General features: G+C 39.3%; 1 protein-coding gene across 1 annotated transcript in view; it reads right to left on the minus strand.

Moving 5' to 3' along the window:
• pcxb (pyruvate carboxylase b) overlaps positions 1–18,471 on the minus strand; it is a 316,797-nt gene that overhangs the window by 151,741 nt on the left and 146,585 nt on the right. The window contains exon 12 of the mRNA XM_083937027.1: positions 17,785–17,967. Coding sequence (XP_083793153.1) covers positions 17,785–17,967 — 183 coding nt within the window. The remainder of the gene's footprint in view (positions 1–17,784; positions 17,968–18,471) is intronic.

Raw genomic sequence — 18,471 nt, forward strand, 5'->3', positions numbered from 1 at the left:
AAAAATTATACCTCAGGCCATTTTCCGGAACATTTTCCACTTCACATTTTAAGTATTTACCAGATGCTCTTATCCAGAGCCACTTAGAGTGAGGGTAGTGGTAGAATAAGCTTCAGTTCCTAGATCACCAACACCACACAAAAAAATTGAGGTAGAAGGAAAACATTTTTTAAAAAGTTAAAAGCAAATTACAGTGAGCTGAGGTGGAAGACGTAGAAAGAGAGTATGATTCAGCATAGAAAAGGTGATTTGAGGTACTCTTTGAAGTAATGGGGCTTCAGCTTATGAATGAAGATGGGGATTAACTGATTTTCTGACCAGTCATTCAACTTTCTGCCTTAATGTGCTGATTCATTTTGGCCCTGAAGGCTTCCAGTGTGTTAAAAAGGTCTGAAATGCACAACTGTAAATAGTTGTAAATCAGTTCTATCTCTCTTCTTTCTTTTTCTTCACTGGAAGGATTTCGGAAGGGAATGTAGCATGATGTAGCATCTTCTAGTGTGCCCTTACAGTGGAGAAAATGTGATTGTGTTTTCTCTAGGGTGTCCTTCCAGTGGAGAAAATGCAATGACTACAGTTAAGAAAACATGAAGTGTAAACTGTCAACTTTGCTGACAGACCATCATGTAAATTGATCGCATGTGGATAAACCCTTTTGAAACCAACTTAGTAGCGCCATCCTGAAGTCAAACATTACATATTGTGCATAAATTTTCTAAATTTATACACTGTAAACTCAATGAATAATGCAGCCTCCAGGGGCCAGGGCTTTAGACTTTTTAGTCTTGCTTTTTTCTTTCCCTCTCTCCTTCCATATTGATCTTATAGTCTAGACTACGTGATGAAATGCCACTGTGAAAGGCTTTGTCCGAGACAGCTGTAAACATGTCACCTCTGCCGGCCTTCGGGCTCTGCAGGGCCTCAACAAGGCCTTTGTAAATGTCTTAACTGGAGGGCTGTTATAGGCAAGGCTTGTTTAACAGCCAACAGGAACATTACACTTTGGCTCAAAAATTAAAATCAAGTGTACCTCAGCTTCACTTTCCTCTTTTCCCATCCAAACTGTTTATTTTTACAGTAGAGTAAGGCTGGACTGCCATATAATTCTACCATAGTAATTCCATACAGTACATGGTTTTTGTATGTATGCATACTCACTGTAATTGTGCTTTAGCACTGAGCTTGGCACTTAAGAGAAAAACAGACACTTCCAGACCAAAGCTGAAATAGGTCTTGTAATGGACTTTTTTATAAGGGAGAGAGCCCAGTGAGAGCAGGTATACCTCAGGCTCAGTCTGGGGGAAAAAAACAACATTAAAACTATCAGTGCTACTGGGTTGCCAGATGTTACAAAAGAAACAAGAAAAAAACGGCTGTCAAATAACAGGCCTTACTCATAAAGAGTTATATGATGGTATGTTCAGTGTAAAAAAGAAAAACTACCCCTAGCTCCAGTATTGCTGATACATAAACAGGACAACTGCTCTGCTTTAAATGAGCAAAATTGACGGATGGGATTTGCCTCCAAGGTTCCCATGCATTTTTGAAAACATTTGAAAAAACAGATGCAATCGCAGGTGTGGTCATAAAACTTTTAATGCTTGTAACAATAAACTAGTGCTGCATTTAACGCTGCCCTCAAGATGAACTATTTGGAAAGTGTTTCATTCTCTCTGCGAGTGTGACTGGAATAATCAGGCTCCCGGACGGTCAAGAGGAATCAAGTTATGTCTTCCATTACGCTTGTTCAATTAGACTTGAAAATACCTGAGAAAAAAGCGGAGGCCCCTGAGAGAAGGACTGTGAGGCAGATTCATAGTCACCAAATTTAAAACGGACCATTCTGCTGCTCAGAGAGCTTAACTTGTGTTCACACTGTTTCAATAAAAATCCAGTTGTTCCCTGCCCTCTAAAAACTCTTAATTAAAGCCCTAGGGGAAAAAACATCTAAAACCCAAAGCTTAGGGAATGATTGCATCAATTATCGGGACTGATACGCTCCATTTGTTTATTTTCAATTAACACAATCTAACATAGTGACCTAAGAAACCATGATGAGGATATCGAACTAAAATGGAAGGAGTATTTGTCTGTCTGACCTTTGATTTTCTCAACAACCATTCATCTGGTCGAATTCTCCCTTCTTAAGACCCAAGGGAGTGCAGTGTTGAGCCTGGTCCCAAACAGCTAGCTCTTAACAAAAAACGTGCATACTCTAGCATTTCTAGGGGACGCAACTATGTTCTCGAGAAAGATGCAAGCAGTAATACAGGGGGGAGCAACTTGACAGGGCCAGCTGTGGCTCAGGAGGTAGAGCAGATCGTCTTTTAAGCACAAGGTTGGCGATCCGATCCCTGTCTCCTCCTGTCCACACGTCAAAGTTTCCTCCAGCAAGACACTGAAGCCCAAGTTGCTCCAATTGGGCAGGCCAGCATCTTGCATGGCAACTCCGCCGCCATCTATGTATGAATGTGTGTGTATGAACAGATGACTGAGAGGCAAATTGTAAAATGTTTTGTTCGGTGTCGTAGAAAGGCACTATAAAAATGCATTCCTTTTACCAAGCAATAAGCCTTTTCTGAACAGAATCATTTTTCGACAGGCACTAACCAATTTCCAATTTTGAAAGAACATGAAAATTACTTTTCACTCCAACACGGTGCAAAAACATATAATTTTCTTTGTTGTTTAACCTATTATATAATAATGAACATGATTGACTGTGTTGTAATTGTCTCGTAAGCAGATTGTGTGTGTTTGTGTGTTTGATGGATGATTAATCCCTTAAACCTTCCCGTGTTTGCAGCTGTATGTGTGAGAGAGTATTAGAACAAGTCAATTAATCAGTGTGTGTACCAACCCCTAATTAAAAATCCCACTTCCCCCTGGACCTTACTCCTATGTACAAAGTGTGGAAGTATATATGCATTTGTATGCACATCACCACTGATGAATCTTAATATCTATGACTCTACACATACATTGGTATTTTTTATTTTACCTAGAACTTACTTACTATACTTTTAACAGAAATAGGTTATCAACAGTTTTGGCTGCCCTCGGGTATCTGTAGCGGTTTTACACGGCGAAAAGGGGCAGCGTAGGTCTTGACTTAATGTATGCCCCATTAACATGAATGAAATGTCCTTTTCAAGAGGAGCGTGTTCTCCTGACTGAACCTGAAGTCATTGTCTTTCTGAAGAGTTCACTGGTTATTAACTCTTTATTTATGAACATGTTAATGTTCAGTTAAATTGTGCTTCAGGGCAACATGCCAGATTACTAACATAAATTACTTGTACTGTCAGTATGTTGGCTGTATTTCATTTCTACATTGGCTGCATATTGGATGTTCTGCTTCCCACCTTTGGTTGCTCTTTGGTTTTCACTGCTTCAGAGCCTCCGAATGCTTGGTGGTATTGCTGCTTGCAACTTCCTTCGAGAATCCCTCATACAAACAACCTGATGCTCGACAATATGCTTCAGGTCCTATACAATTTATATTTATAATGCTGTTTAACATTGAATTATTTTAATTAACTCATTGTACCCCTTGCAAGTACAGGGGTTAAACAAGAATCCATTTGTGAGCCTGAAAAGATGTCCTTGAGAATATTTGTACAATTATTGAATTAGATATTATATGAATTTAAAACTGCTATAGGCCTTTAGCCATGTAGAACATATCCAGAATTAAGGGTTTTATGTCCCAAACTCAGGAGAAGCTGATTCATGCTTTCATCTCCAATACACTCGACTACTGTAACGGTCTTCTGACGGGACTCCCCCAAAAAAGTATCAAACAGCTGCAGCTCACTCGAGTTTTAACCTGAACAAAGAGATCAGATCTCATCGTCCCAGTTCTTAGGACCTTACATTGGCTCCCAGTCAGCTACAGAATACATTACAAGTTATGCTACTGGTTTACAAATCACTGAATGGTTTTGGTCCAGAATACATGACTGAGTAGAGTATAAACCCAGTAGAGCTCTGAGATCTACAGACTTAGGTCAGATAGTGGAGCCCAGAGTTCCAAACTAGACATGGTGAAGCAGTATTTAGCTGTGATGCTGCACACAACTGGAACAAACTACCAGCACAACTGAAATCAATCAAACTGTGAGCACTTTAATTCCAGGTTAAAAACATTATTAGCTTATAACTGAGCTCTTTTTAATAACTATAAACTATTTTCTAATCTTTTACTTTTTTTAATTCTTCCTTGCTCCTGCTTTTAACTTTGTTTTTTGTTTTTATGCTGTTTTTAAAAAATGTTTTGTCTTCATGTCAAACACATTGAGTTGCCTTTGAATGCACTATTATAAATTAAGAAGCTTTGCCTTAAGTACACTGTGTTGATAAAGCCTCTTTTTCACAATTACACACTTATGGTGAAAAGTAAAGTAAGACGGTGTTTGCCTGGGGTAACCACATCCATAAATTCACCCCGGTAAACCCAACCAAGTCACAGCTACTCGAGATCAGAGCACACACGATGGAGTGGAGGTATTCATTTCAAAACAGATGTAGCCCTATTAGTCGCTTGCTTTGACCTAACTACTGCAGTTAAGAAATAGAAGGATATAATTATCAGAGGTAGTTTTCTGGCGGTAACATTACCAGTAAGTATGGCACACAGCAGAGCCGAACTGTTCCTGTATACCAGGGCTATTCAATTAATTTGGAAATGGGGTCGGTTGATGAAAATGATCCAAAATGAGGGGCCGGAAAAATGTGAGCATCACATTAATGGATATTGTAAAACAATCCAGCGACATAGGAGTGCATATATTGTCTTTATTTTATCAATGTAAAAAGTATTCATAGGCCGCAAAGTGCAACAAGCTTGTCAAAAAACAATCCTTGTTAAACTAACACACCTGTTAACCAGAGGTTTTCTCTCAATTATTGGACTAAAGTACAAGTTTGAGGCTCTTGTCCTTTACTTGAGTATTTTCTTTACATGCTACTTTATCCTTCTACTCCACTACAAATTAGTGGAAATATTCTACTTTTTACTCCAGTTACTAGTTACTTTGTCAGGCTTACAAGTACATATGAAACATTAGTTTATTAATAAAAAACTGTAAAGACAAAAATGAACGTAGCAAATGCAGACTAGCATGATTTTTCTGAAAATGTCTTCTCAACTTCTCCTCTTTACACACAGATATGGCTGCAGAGTAAACACAGGCTTCACAGTGACAGAAGCAAAAACGTCTGTCAATTCTCTGGTGAACTGGCGGTTTTCTATGACAACCTTTCTTTTTTTCAGGGTAGAAGAGAGACATTGCGGTGGTGATCTAACCATGGTTTAACCAGACAGAAACGACTGAGAACAACAACAGAGTGGAGCTTGGCGCTGCTCAGAACATGCTCGACTCTGCTCAGTTTGCAGAAGCCCCGACCACACTGCTGAACAGCTGGGTGCTTGTTTAATCAAAAATGCATTAATATTATAATTAAATCTATAATTATAATTGAGTATTCTACCGATTGTGTGTGTGTGTGTGTGTGTGTGTGTGTGTGTGTGTGTGTGCGTGCACGTGTGCGTGAGCGGGAGAGAGACAGACGAGATGTGTGTGTTGAAGGCAATGCATGAAATTTTTACCATGAATAAGTTTACTATGTAAACAGTTCAAAGTGGTGCATGAAATTCTACATGACACTCGCTATCTCAAACAAGTTTCAAAGACAAATAGATTCACTTCTAAAATGAGTTAGAGATAGATAATATCAGGAAGAGCGACTTGCTCACTTCCTGTTTATCGTAACAACAAGCAACGTTCAAAACTCCACTGACACATTCACACAAACAAAACTACAAAGACAGATCAGGTAGGTGACGTTATGTTTAACACTCATGAAAAACTAAACAGAGGCATTCTAGAGGACAGCTAACGTTACGAATTATCTTCCTATTTATCAGTATCTACGGAAACGTCCCTTCTTAAACCGTAACAGTGGCGTTCGGTGGCAACAGGCTGCTTTCGGCTCAGACGTTGACTCATTGAGGTCGTGCTGTTGTAGTGTGACAGTTCTAGTTTGCAGTGGACACATTGCACCGTTTGGGCTACTTTTTTAAATGTGAAATAATCCTCTGTCCTTCCGGATGTAGTGGTGTGTGTCTGCAAAAACGGTCCACGTGAAAAAATGATCCGTGCGCTGAACAGGCCGCTTAACTCACAAGATAGGAATTAACCGAAGCATCGAGACAGAGATTTTGCCTCGATGCATTTTTGTAATCGAGTAACTTGGGTAACTTGATTAATTGTTTTAGCCCCAATTGAAATATTATATATATATATATATATATATTTTTTTTTTTTTTATTGTCAATGTACAAGTACAATAATATTATGATTGCAACCTTCATAATGATGCTATAAAATCAATAAATAAGGTTAATAAAAAAGGTAAGAGCACAAAAAGGTACAAATATTGAAGGTATGCGCATTGCAGCAGAAAGCCATAGGGTCCCCATTCATACACCTGCCAAGTGTTAGTCAGATCGGATGAATGGTTCTTGAAGAAAAAAAAAAGCAGCAAGACAGAGATTTCTTGCTTTATTGTTAGATTTATAGTTAAAGTAAGACTTCCAACACTTTTGAAAACACTTTAAATTCTCATTCCTACTCAGCCCCGAATACTTTCCGAGACATTCAAGGTGTGATAGAAAAGTAACTCACCTCCAATGGCCAGGGCAATTTGTCATTCCCTGCCTTCATCATCTAGAGCTAAACACAAAAGTTCATTTTTTTGTTATTCTATTAAAGTAAACTGAGCACACAGACTCCACAATCAGATTGCTGAGAGGTGAACGGAACTGAACTGCAGTTGACCGAAAACCTTAGATGCCATGACAGATATCCCGTCACCTAGGAAAGTGCATTAGTCACCCAACTAATCAGGTTTCTCACCAACAAGGTCATCGCCTTCTCCTCGCCCCCTTCATCCCCTTCTAAGTTTCCAACCCTCACTCTTAAAAGAAAATAATATCCACACAGACCTCCTGACAGTTACTGGTTACTCTTTTTTACATGCACGTGGCTAAACTCAAGCTGTGCAGCCGAGGAGATGACAGGTTGAAAGAAAATAAGGGGGAGAAGGAATAAAAAGGGAAGGAGTAAGGATGATAAGGACATGATAACTAGGAAGAGGGATAAAGCAAGACCGGGAGAGGAAATAGTGAAAGACTGGAGTGGAACTAATCAGCTGAAGAGGAGGCTGCTGTTGAAATACCATGTCTTCTGCTTTGAAGTTGGCTATATGCTTCATTGAGTATAGTGAAATCCTGTTCAACCAACAGTATTATTTTTCTTAATTGTGATGTTTCTGTAGTCACATCTACCAGGCTTGATTTCATTCATTTACAGAATACCCTGTACTTTAAATTTTTGTTCTGTGAGTGAATGTAAATGCCAGTAAAATTCTGCCAATATAAAAGGTTTTTCAAATTTATAAAGAAATTATGACATGTTGGATCCAAGAATGGGGAAAACCTGGCAGAGAAAGACACCACATATCATCTGTATTGCGAAGAGGAAATTAGTACCTGACTAACGCCAAATCAGACAGGAAGTAGTAACAACATGTTGACTGTTTGGTTTGGAAACTTCTTTCTCCACATTCAAACTCCCTCTCCTCCTTTGTGTGTTTTCCTTTCCTTTGGTTCAGTTTTCCTCTTCACCATCATCCAACTTCTTTTCTCCATCCCCCCTTCCTTCTTCCCTCTGCCTCCCATCCCTTCCTCCCCTTCGCTTCGTCACAGCACATTTGCATCCGTAAAATCGTGATTACGGCTTCAAAGTCCCAGTTGACACCAAGCAGCTCGAAACTTGCTCTGAGTGAACATACGGCAGCGAGATGCCGATTCGGGCAAAAAGCACATCTGTCCTGAGTCTGACGCTTTTAGCTGTAAGACATTGTGCTTGTGTTGTCATGTTGTTTTAGCGAGCGTGCGTGTTTCCTCCATGATAGCAGACCGTTAAGCTGGAGTGGCAGTTTAAGTCGGTTTGGGTGAATATACTTGCATGTGAGACGTTGTTTTCACTATAAAACAGCTGTTTGTTTGTTTGTGCATTGTGTAAAGGCTATGTGCTGAAGTCAATAGGTTAGTGCTGAGTATATTAGTACGATAAATGCTGTCTGTCATCTTAAATTAGCCGTTCTTCTTGTTCTATCTTTTTCTTTCATCTGCCACAACCAATTTCCTTGCGGGAGTCATTCCAAAGGGATCAATAAAGAGGAGTCTAAGTCTTTTTACCTGAGGTCTTGGTGCCATCTTTTAAGAACACATTATTGCAATCTTAAGGTTAAACCAACATTAAAACTAATTTTGTCTAAGAAATCAGCATATTTAACCTGATCTAAAGGAAATCAGTGCTAAAGTCAGCCAGCTAAGCTAACTAACGTCAACTTTCCAGGTGAAATACAAACTTAACAGTGTGATGGGTCCAACTACATGTTGAATGTTGTAAAGCTACAGACCGTGTATTGCTAACAGTATATGAATGGAAGCAATAGTAAAACAAAAAAAGCAAGACAAATTAAAGCCAGAGCCCTTTGTCACATGGAATTAAAGTAAAATTTTAAGAATCCCAATCTAGTGTTTTTGTTTTTGACAGTGCAAAAAGGCATAGACAAACAACAAGGACAGCTTTTAACACACATAAAAGACACAACCTGCCCATTATCAAGTATTTACAGTTGTTAAAAGTGGTGAAGAGACAGGAAACTGCTTATCAAAATCGATAATAAAAGATACTTTTTTACATTTTGCACTACGGTGCATCTGTTCTGTGTTGAGTAGTCATGCAGTACATAAAACTGTCAGCGCAGGATGAAAAGCTGAGACTTCTCCTGAGTGCATCTGAAAATTTAATGCCTTTAAGGCCTTAAATCGAGGCAATTTACATCAGACTTTGTTGGTCTCCTCAGACTTTTTAGGAGTCAGCGTGCCTCTCTGCTCACACCACTAAACAAGTGGTAAACAACTCTGCCTGTCATTTACCTGTTTTCCTCCCTGTTCTTTAGATTTTCCATCAGTGTCATCTTCTCCTTTCTACCGGTTAGCACTTCATCACACCTTTATCCTTCTCACTTTCTTTCTTTTCATACTTTACACTCTTTCAATCCTTTTATTTTGGCCTTTTACCCTTGTATTACAATTGCCTATCCATCCATTCCTCCATCCATCCCTCCGTCAATCACCAAAATAACAACTGCACATTTATTCACTCTCACTGTTACCAATTGGATTAGCATGTCCTTGGTCTTTTATGATTCACTATTATTCAATTTCTTGAAAAAAGGCTTTTCCAGGACTTGTACTCTAGCTATTACTACACACACAAAAAAATAATCATGCATGCTATTACTACACACACACCCACAAAAACACACATGCTCTAACTACGCGCACACACACAAAAACACGCATGCTATTACCACACGGACACGCACATGCACACGCACACTGTGATTAAGTACCGTACAAGTGCTTGTTATAGGTGTGAAATGAGAGATAGAGACGGATAACCCACAGGCCTGGACACACATATGTGTTTGTTGGACTATACGTATGTGACAAAAAGTGTGTGCTTGTGTGTGTTTCCAGAGTGTGTCTAAACCTTTACTCCTTCCACTGATAAGTGAGAGATGAGATTCATTTCCCATTTGTCCCCCACTATTTGTAATGGCTGTGTGGATGATACTGTGCTTTTGCCTACTCCTGTCTTGGAACAGGATGGAAAGGTCATAAGAGGCTAACTCCAGATCAGAAGGAAAGGGTATTCATCCTGTTTCAGGATACCGATATTGCTGGAGTAATGGGATTGGCAAAGAAAAACAAGAAAGAAAGAAAACGATGGTTGGCTAGATTACCATTTGGATGAATAAATTGAAAGAAAGAATAAACTAGGTTATAACCGATGCTTTACACGTTCTTTTTCTACAAGACGTTATTGTAAGTTCAGTTTAGTTTGAAGTGATTAAGTGCTCTGAAATATCACAGGAGAAGTGCATGTTGCCTTGACATGAAATGATAAAATTGAATTTGTAGTGTGGCGGCCTTCGCTATACTCAAACAAATAGCTATTGTTGGATGTTTACCACTCTTCACAATTGACCCATTCATACAACATTTTCTTCGCATAGTCTTGTGTGTATTGGTGGAAAATGAGAGAAAAAAAGAAGAAAACCTCTGATTTATGAAGTATGTAATAACCACTGATTTATTTGTTATCATAAAAGACATTGTGATTTACATTAGAGCTTAATTTTGATTAGTTAATCAAACAGTATTCAGTGCTCAGATTCAACAATAGCTATTATTAAAGGTCCCTTATAATGCTAATTTTTAGGTTCATAATTGTATTTTGGGTTTCTACTAGAACATGCTTACATGCTTTAATGTTCAAAAACCACATCACATTTTTCTCAAACTGTCTCAAACTTAATATACCTGTAATCACCCTCGGTCTGATTAGTCAGTCAAGCGCCTGTCTCTTCTAGTCTGCTCTGATTGGTCAGTGTTGCAGAGTCTTCCACAACTGTGCTCTCTGCATCTTTGTACCGTCATTGCAGCCGGGGAATGACTGTAACGGCACCTTCTACCTATATATAGTGACATCACAACTGTACAGCAGTCCTGACTGCTCGTTTCTTTAATCACCGTTTCTGAATACAGGCTGTGTGTTTATCTCTGTGGATTGACTGACTTGATACTTTCACAGTATTTATATAACATCTGATCTGATTTAAAATCAAAAGAGACAAATCTCACTTTTAAAAATATGGCACCTTTAATATAAATTACAGTTTGGACAAGAGTTAATGTTAGGGATACTAAAAACAGACTGTGGGTTTGTAAAATTCAGATCGAAATGAAAAAAAAAAAAATATATAACCAAGTCAGTGAGCTGTTAACCGGAGGCTCAGTGATCTGAAAACAATACATGAGACAACTAGAAGACATATTGCTCATGAGGAGAGACAGAGGTCAAACGGCAGAAGAGATGGGAGAGCATGACAGAGGAGAACAAAAAGAGTGTAGGGGAGTTGTTTACTTGGCAGGCAGATGCAGAAATGAAAAGTGTATGATGAAAGAGTTATTGTCAGTACAGGTACTAGGAAATGATGGGAGTGCTCTGCCAGACAGAAGTGCTCACAAGCACATCTTGAAACAGGTAAAAAACACACAGACACATTTGGGACCAGGCGATGCGGAGGTGGAAACAAACTGAAGCCGATGCATTATTGGTGTCCTGATATCCCAAATATAGCTGTGTCAATATGACACTAGCTTAACTACCACAATACGGAAAACCTGCTGAATGTCATTGTATTAGAATAATGCGAGAGTTTATTTATTTATTTTTGATGCATTATTTCCCTATAATGATGACCAGCTCCCCACAATTCACAGTAGCCCTCATCTAAAAGGAAATGCATCACACACACAGAATGTTAGTTGTATGATGTTTCCAGCTTATGTAGGTCCACATACTTTGCCGTTGTTTGTTTTCATATGATACTTCTGGCACAGAAGAGTAAACAATAATAAGGAAGAGGAGGAGAGAGAGACAGAGCGCAAAATAGATCGTGATCAAGGAGATAAAGAGATGATGCAGATTTGATCTATTTAGCGAGACAAAGTGTGAGAGCACAATAACAACACTGTCCTCCATTAAAATTAACTCATCCCTGGTCAAAGCCACTGTGGCCAGCTGCAAAGTGACCCTTGAATAATAATTTATGACAGCAATAAAGATCTTACTCTCTCATTGAAATGAAAAGAGGTAACAGAAGGACAAGCATGTGACGATCTGAAGATGGAAAATAGCCTGTGATCTGGCAGGCTAGTAAGCGAAACATTACAGATTTTTCTAAGAGCCTCTCAAGATGAGAATAATCACATACCCTTATCTCACACACACACACACACACAGGTGGATACAACAACCTCAGGTCACATCAAACTCTCTCACTCTTACTGATGAGGTGTAAAGATAAACAGTGATGAAACCACAATGCCGAAAGCAAAGCCCCCGGTGTCGCAAAAATGACTTCTTAAGAAACACACACACACACACACACACACACACACACACACACACACACACACACACACACACACACACACACACACACACACACACACACACACACACACACACACACACACACACACACACACACACACACACACACACACACACACACACACACACACACACACACACACACACACACACACACACACACACACACACACACACACACTTTGTTTAATTCTCGACCAAACTGGAATGAAAATTGAGAGTGGTAGTGCCATAAGGTGAAGGATCGAGGTACAATGTTTCACAACGTCTATATTTCAGATTTCTTTCATTTTGTCTCTTCTTTCCATCCATTTTCTCCTGGACAATATCTATTTGTATTTCTCTAATTTAGCTTTATGCATCTCTATGTCTCTTTCTCGCTGTCACACACACACACACACAGAGCTCAAGGAATCAACATGAACCATCTGATGTTCTGCAGCAGGGGAGTTTGCCTGTTCCTGAGCTCATTAGTTATTTAGTCATTGTTGGTTTCACATGACAAACCATCAACCTGTGTGATGAGCAATCTGCACAGGACAGATGCTCCCATACTTGCATTGCCATGTAGCCCTTGTAAAATGTAGTGTGTGTATAAATTAAAGAGGAGACAAAGGTGCTGTGCTGACACATTTTCACTTGGCTCAGATTTTAAAAAAAAAAGAAAAAAAGGATGTTACCTTGATTTCAGACCAAGATAGACAAAAGCATCGAACCATCACTTTTGTCAGTTGAAATGATGAATGAAAGAATAATGAAATGTGAAGCTCTTAACAGATTTCATCAGCTTCTTCTAGCTAGTTAATCTAATCCATTTTACCTATGTAACACTTGGTTAGGCCGTAAACTAGCAGGGCATGCTATAGGTTGCAGATCTGGTTAAGGCAGGCGAACTGTTTAACACACTGTTCAAACCATTTCTTACACTTCAGAACTTGTATTTTTGGTAATGATAAAAAAAACACATAATTATAAACCAGTCTCCACTATTTAAATGACAACCTTTGCTCTTACTGCAGCCTAATACTTCAAGAAGAAGAAGAAGAAGAATTACTTTATTAATCCTGCAACTTGAAATCTGATTTTTTTCACTCTATTATTATTCATGTTACACACACACAGGCCCGATATACACACACATGCACAAACAGGACCTATATACATGCAATTAATGGAGAGATGTCAGAGAGGGGGCTGCCAGTGCACCGGCGCCCCGAGCAGTTGGGGGTTCGGTGCCTTGCTCAACAGCACCTCGGCAGTGCCCAGGAGATGAACCGGCACCTCTCCAGCCACCAGTCCACGCTCCATTCATGGTCCACACAGGGACTCGAACCGGCAACCCTCCGGTTCCCAGGCAGATATAAAGGTATTCCTGAAGACTAGGCTATTTCTATTTCTTTTTTTAAATCTTTTGCCTCGGGTGAGTGATTTACAGCTCAGTTAAAAATCCTTGATTTGTTTGTGTATTCGCTAACACTCAGTGCTAAATCACAGACATTCAATCTTCAACATGTGCACAGGTGCACTGGCCACAATGGCCAAACCACCTTCCATGCTGACTCTCCATTTTGATTGCCCTTTTGCTGTTCTCCCTCTGTTCCTCTATCCAACTAAATTTACCCCACTGCCTCTCCACTCCCCCCTCCCCCCCCTCTCTCTTTTTTTTTTGCTGCTGGATGTGTGACATTTTACTGCTTAGCACACATTGCTCATCCTGTCACGCAAGCACACTCAAACAGGTGCACATACACAGAAATGCACACATATGCACACTGGCAGGAGATAAACAGAGCTTTCTGAAATGCCAAATATAATTCCACACAACACAGCAGAGCAGCATGTTATAAAGTGTCAACCAAATGACTCAAATGTGGGTGGAACATTTTGGTTTTCACGTGAATTTAAAGGTTATACTATTCTTAACAATGACTAAGAATGATCAGAAAAGCAAATTGTAGTCCATCTCAGATTAATCAAGCCACATTTTTTACAATAGGAGAAAGAAAAGAAAATAATGGATTTGTGACCATGTCAGCCCTCAGAATTATAGCTGTGAGCAGAGCAAAGCGCTAACAGGCATTGCTTTTGTTGCCAACACCGATGCTACTGCTGTGTTGGAATGTCACCACTAACACGCCACTCTCCAAGGACCTCACTCCTAAACACAAACATTAAACCACAATTGTTCTAGACATTTTCATAGGTCACTTTTAAACCTATGAGTGTATTCATGTTGCAGGGACATGAGATTCACTGGATCCTTGAGACTCAATTTAGCCAACTGTGTATGCTGATAAGATATCAGCTAAATGAAATTAATTAGCTTCTAGGACAGATAACAGTATGGAAATTGAGGAATGAATCACTGAATAACCTAGGATGCCCATGTCAAACTGACATCACAGCTCAAGCTATTGATTTCAGCAAAAAGCTTTTTTAGGCAGCAGAAAACTAAATACCTCCAGCAGTGGATGACATTCATTAGTTCTGTTCTAGTCATCTCCGATGGTGAGGAAGACCAGGGTGAAAATATTTCTTGCAAGGACAATACATCATGGTGCTTCTGTGGTCTACAATAACTAAAACTTAAAAACGTTGGGGAAGTCAATCTCTGTGTCTTAATCTGTGACTCAAACAAAGTAAAGTACAGGGTCTATGTGTGTGCAAATGTGTGAACTTGGATGAGAATGGCCTTGCCTGTGAGACAATCTGTTGGCAAGGACTTAAATTATTTAACTCTGGGATATTAAACCGCCTCTACACAACCGGCAGACTTTAAATTCAATGAAGTCAGAATACAAGAAAACGCAGCCAGGTTTGCTCAAATTTCAAGTCTTTGAAAAGAGAAGCCATGGTTTCAGTGAGCCCCCTGCGGTCTTAAGAGAAACATGTTTAATTCAAGACCTTGTAACAGTTACCCAGTGTTCTTCGCATCAATGTACTGTTCTCTGTTGGTGTTAATGTGGTACAAAGCTTTCTTATCACACGCCGTCTTCATTGGCCATTTTGTTCTTACTAAAAACAAAAAAAACCTCTTATATTCAATGTGAAACAGCTTCTGTCTTTGCACAGAATGATTTCAGTCACTGTAGGAAAGGTACATTAGGTTGACTTCCCAGTGTGTGTTTACATAATCCACAGCAAAACGGACCAAGGACAGAGTCCACAAGCTCATCAAGTCTGGGCCAAGATCAAACACTTTCTCACTCTATCAGAAGGGTAAATTAATCTATTAAATCTGTGGTGATAGTTTGTAAAGTGCACTCCAAGTGAAACGAGAAATTAGAGATGAGAAGACTAATTTCACTCGCAATTTCACCTCATCATGACTAATTCAAAACAGAGAGGAATTACTACGTCTAAGCAGATAGAATGTTCAGTTCCATCAGCTACAGAAATCCCTGTATGAAATCCAGCCAAGCATAATCTTACAAATTAAACCACTGACTCAGTTACATAATATATAGTATAAATAGCCTAAGTGCATATATACACTGGTTACAGTGTTCAGGTTATTTATACTTAATTTATTCTGAAATCCTGTTATTTTTGATTGTTCAGAATTTGATAGAATATCCACTGGGGCTATACCACTGTTGCATGCTGTAGCATGTTGAAATAACCAAGGCACTTCAGCAAAAACCTTTATTTTGTCAATAAAACAGTGAGCAAAATGAAAGAACAGTGACCTTTGTGTCAGAAGAGAAGATTTAAACAATGTATTCTTAGGGCTGTAGGATTCAAAATTTAAAATAGGAAGTGTCGAGGCCCTTGCTTTGAATGACTTCAGCACATCTGCACCCCCGGGACATCACTAGTTTCTCACATGGCTCTGGTTTGATCTTGATCCATTCTGACTCAGTCTCTTCCACAGTACAGTAACTGTAGTGGGTTTCTTTGACATTACTTTGTTGCTAAGGATTTTCCAGAGATTCTCTATGGGGTTTAGATCTGGACTCTGGGCTGGCCTTTTCTATTGTTTCAATGTTCTTAGCTTCAAGGAACTGCTTAACCTGTTTTGCAGTGTGACAGAGGGCATTGTAATGAATGAAAATTGCAGCTGATTGGGAGACAATTGCAGTGAAGGTATTGCATGTTGCTGAAGGAGGTTCACATTAACATTTGCATTCATGCTGCCATGTAGCTGTACAACTCCTGCTGCAGAAAACATCCCCCAAACCATGACACTTCCTCCTCCAAATTTAACCTACTCCTTTACACACTTTGGGTTCAGTCTTTGCCCAGTCCTACCCCGAACATGATGTTTCCCATCAGACAAATAGTGCACTCTGGACCAGTTCTCCTCTGTCCACACGACATGCTCCTGGAAGGTCTGTGCTGAGGTCATTTGAATCCTATAGCCCTAAAAAAACATTATTTAAGTCTTCTCTTCTGACACAAAGGTCACTGTTCTTTAATTTTGCTCACTGTTTTATTGACAAAATAAAGGTTTTTTGTTGAAGTGCCTTGGTTATTTAAAAAAAAAAATCATGCTAGGACAACAGTGGTATAGCCAAAGTGGATATTCTATCAAATTTTGAACATTAAATAATAACAATATTTCAAAATCAAGTATTAATGCTTTGTTTTCTGATTTTATCTCCAATATATACTGTTATGTAACTTACATACGTGACATTAGTTAATATCTACGTAGTAAACTACGGACATAACATACGTTAAAATAAGTCAACGTTGACTTTTGGCTTCACACGAGACAAGAACAGCGGCCTCCTGAGTGAAGGTCCTGTGTTTGTCTGATCCAACCATCTGCTCTGACCTGCTACCTACGCAAACTAAAAGGGTTTTCCTTCCTACACTGTGGTCGAGCAGTTGAAAGCCCTGTGCATCTAATGCAGACGCTTGTGTGTGAAGTCACACTTCCAAACGAACAAATTAATTCACATTAACCACTATTCACATTTATTCTCAGTTCATGTTGTAACACAACAGAAGAAGGACATTAAGTGCTTTTCTTTAATGGAGTTTTGCAACAACATAAACATCAGTGCATCATTTTCTGACACTGCTAATTGATTTACAAAGAAAACAGTTTAAAAAGCAATCAATGGCATTTCAACTTTGAATAAGACTTAATTGAGACTAAATGACTTGAATGTATCTTTTCACTCAGCTGCTACAAAAGTTATTTTTTTTAAGAATGATTTACTTGCCTTCCAGCTTTATTTCCTTTCTGCATGGAAAGACTCAACTGCTCAGAAGACGTATTCACCTTGATAACTGTCTGTGCTTGCTTCACCTTGAAATTAAATGCTTCAAGGTTTTTGTGGACATTGCTCAGGGTTAATCCATAGTCTACAACAAAAAAAACCATCTGAGATTTCTCATCTGAGAACTTTCAGTTTGTAAGACCGTTTAGATGGACAGAGCATGTTTTCAGTATGAAAACCATGAAAAACGCATGAGCACAGAGTCAACTCACAGAGATGGAAGCCACACTTGACAGTTACCTGTTGTACTCTCTCACTTCACGACTCCAGTTTTCACTGCATCACACCATTAACCATGCTAGACTGGCTTGAATGGCTTGAGATCCACATCTCTGCTGTCAAAGTATCTCTTATGTCAAATATTCTGAGTTTTCACAGTTTTCAAAGCAGGGGGGAAAGATGCACACAATGCACCAGCAGCATCAAACACACATGGCTGGATGTCCTACCTTGACCCCGCGCACTCTGAACTCAGCCAGGGCTCGGCTCATCTTGGAAGCCGCTGTCTGCAGGTCCTTCCCGCTGGCGATGACTTTTACCAGCAGGGAGTCATAGTGGGGCGAAATGACAGCACCCTGGAAGGCTGAGGCACTGTCCAGGCGGATGCCCATGCCTTCACCGCTTCGGAAGACCTGGCAAGAGCAGAACAGAGGAGCAAAGGTGTAAAGGACTTCAGAACAGAAACATGTCTTTTACAGATTAACTGCAAAAACAAATGTTCAAATTATTTTGTTTTACTTAACATTCTGAGGAGAAAGTCTGCATATTGCAATAAATAATTGTTCATTAATAAGGAGCAGATATAATTTTGGAGGCAGAGCAGTGTAAAATTATATCAAGATAAACAGTATTCCTGTGGATTTTATTAACATATATTATGCTGCAGTTGGAAAGGAAATACACTTGCACAATTTATCAATTTAAGTAAATTTAGTCTTTTCATTGTGACTATTATTGTCTCAGCCTCTAGAGTCCATTTGTTTTGGATGAAATTTGTGTCAATTATGAGCAACTGCTTTTCCTTAATGATAAGTTCTATTCACGGCACTTAGGACAAAATAACGGCACGAGTAATGGCAACTCACTGCCTGAGCTACATGGGTATGGGTTCAACTGTCCTGGGCATGTACCCATCA

The sequence above is a fragment of the Echiichthys vipera genome, assembly GCF_963691815.1.
Source record: "Echiichthys vipera genome assembly, chromosome: 22".
Classification (NCBI taxonomy): Eukaryota; Metazoa; Chordata; class Actinopteri; order Perciformes; family Trachinidae; genus Echiichthys; species Echiichthys vipera.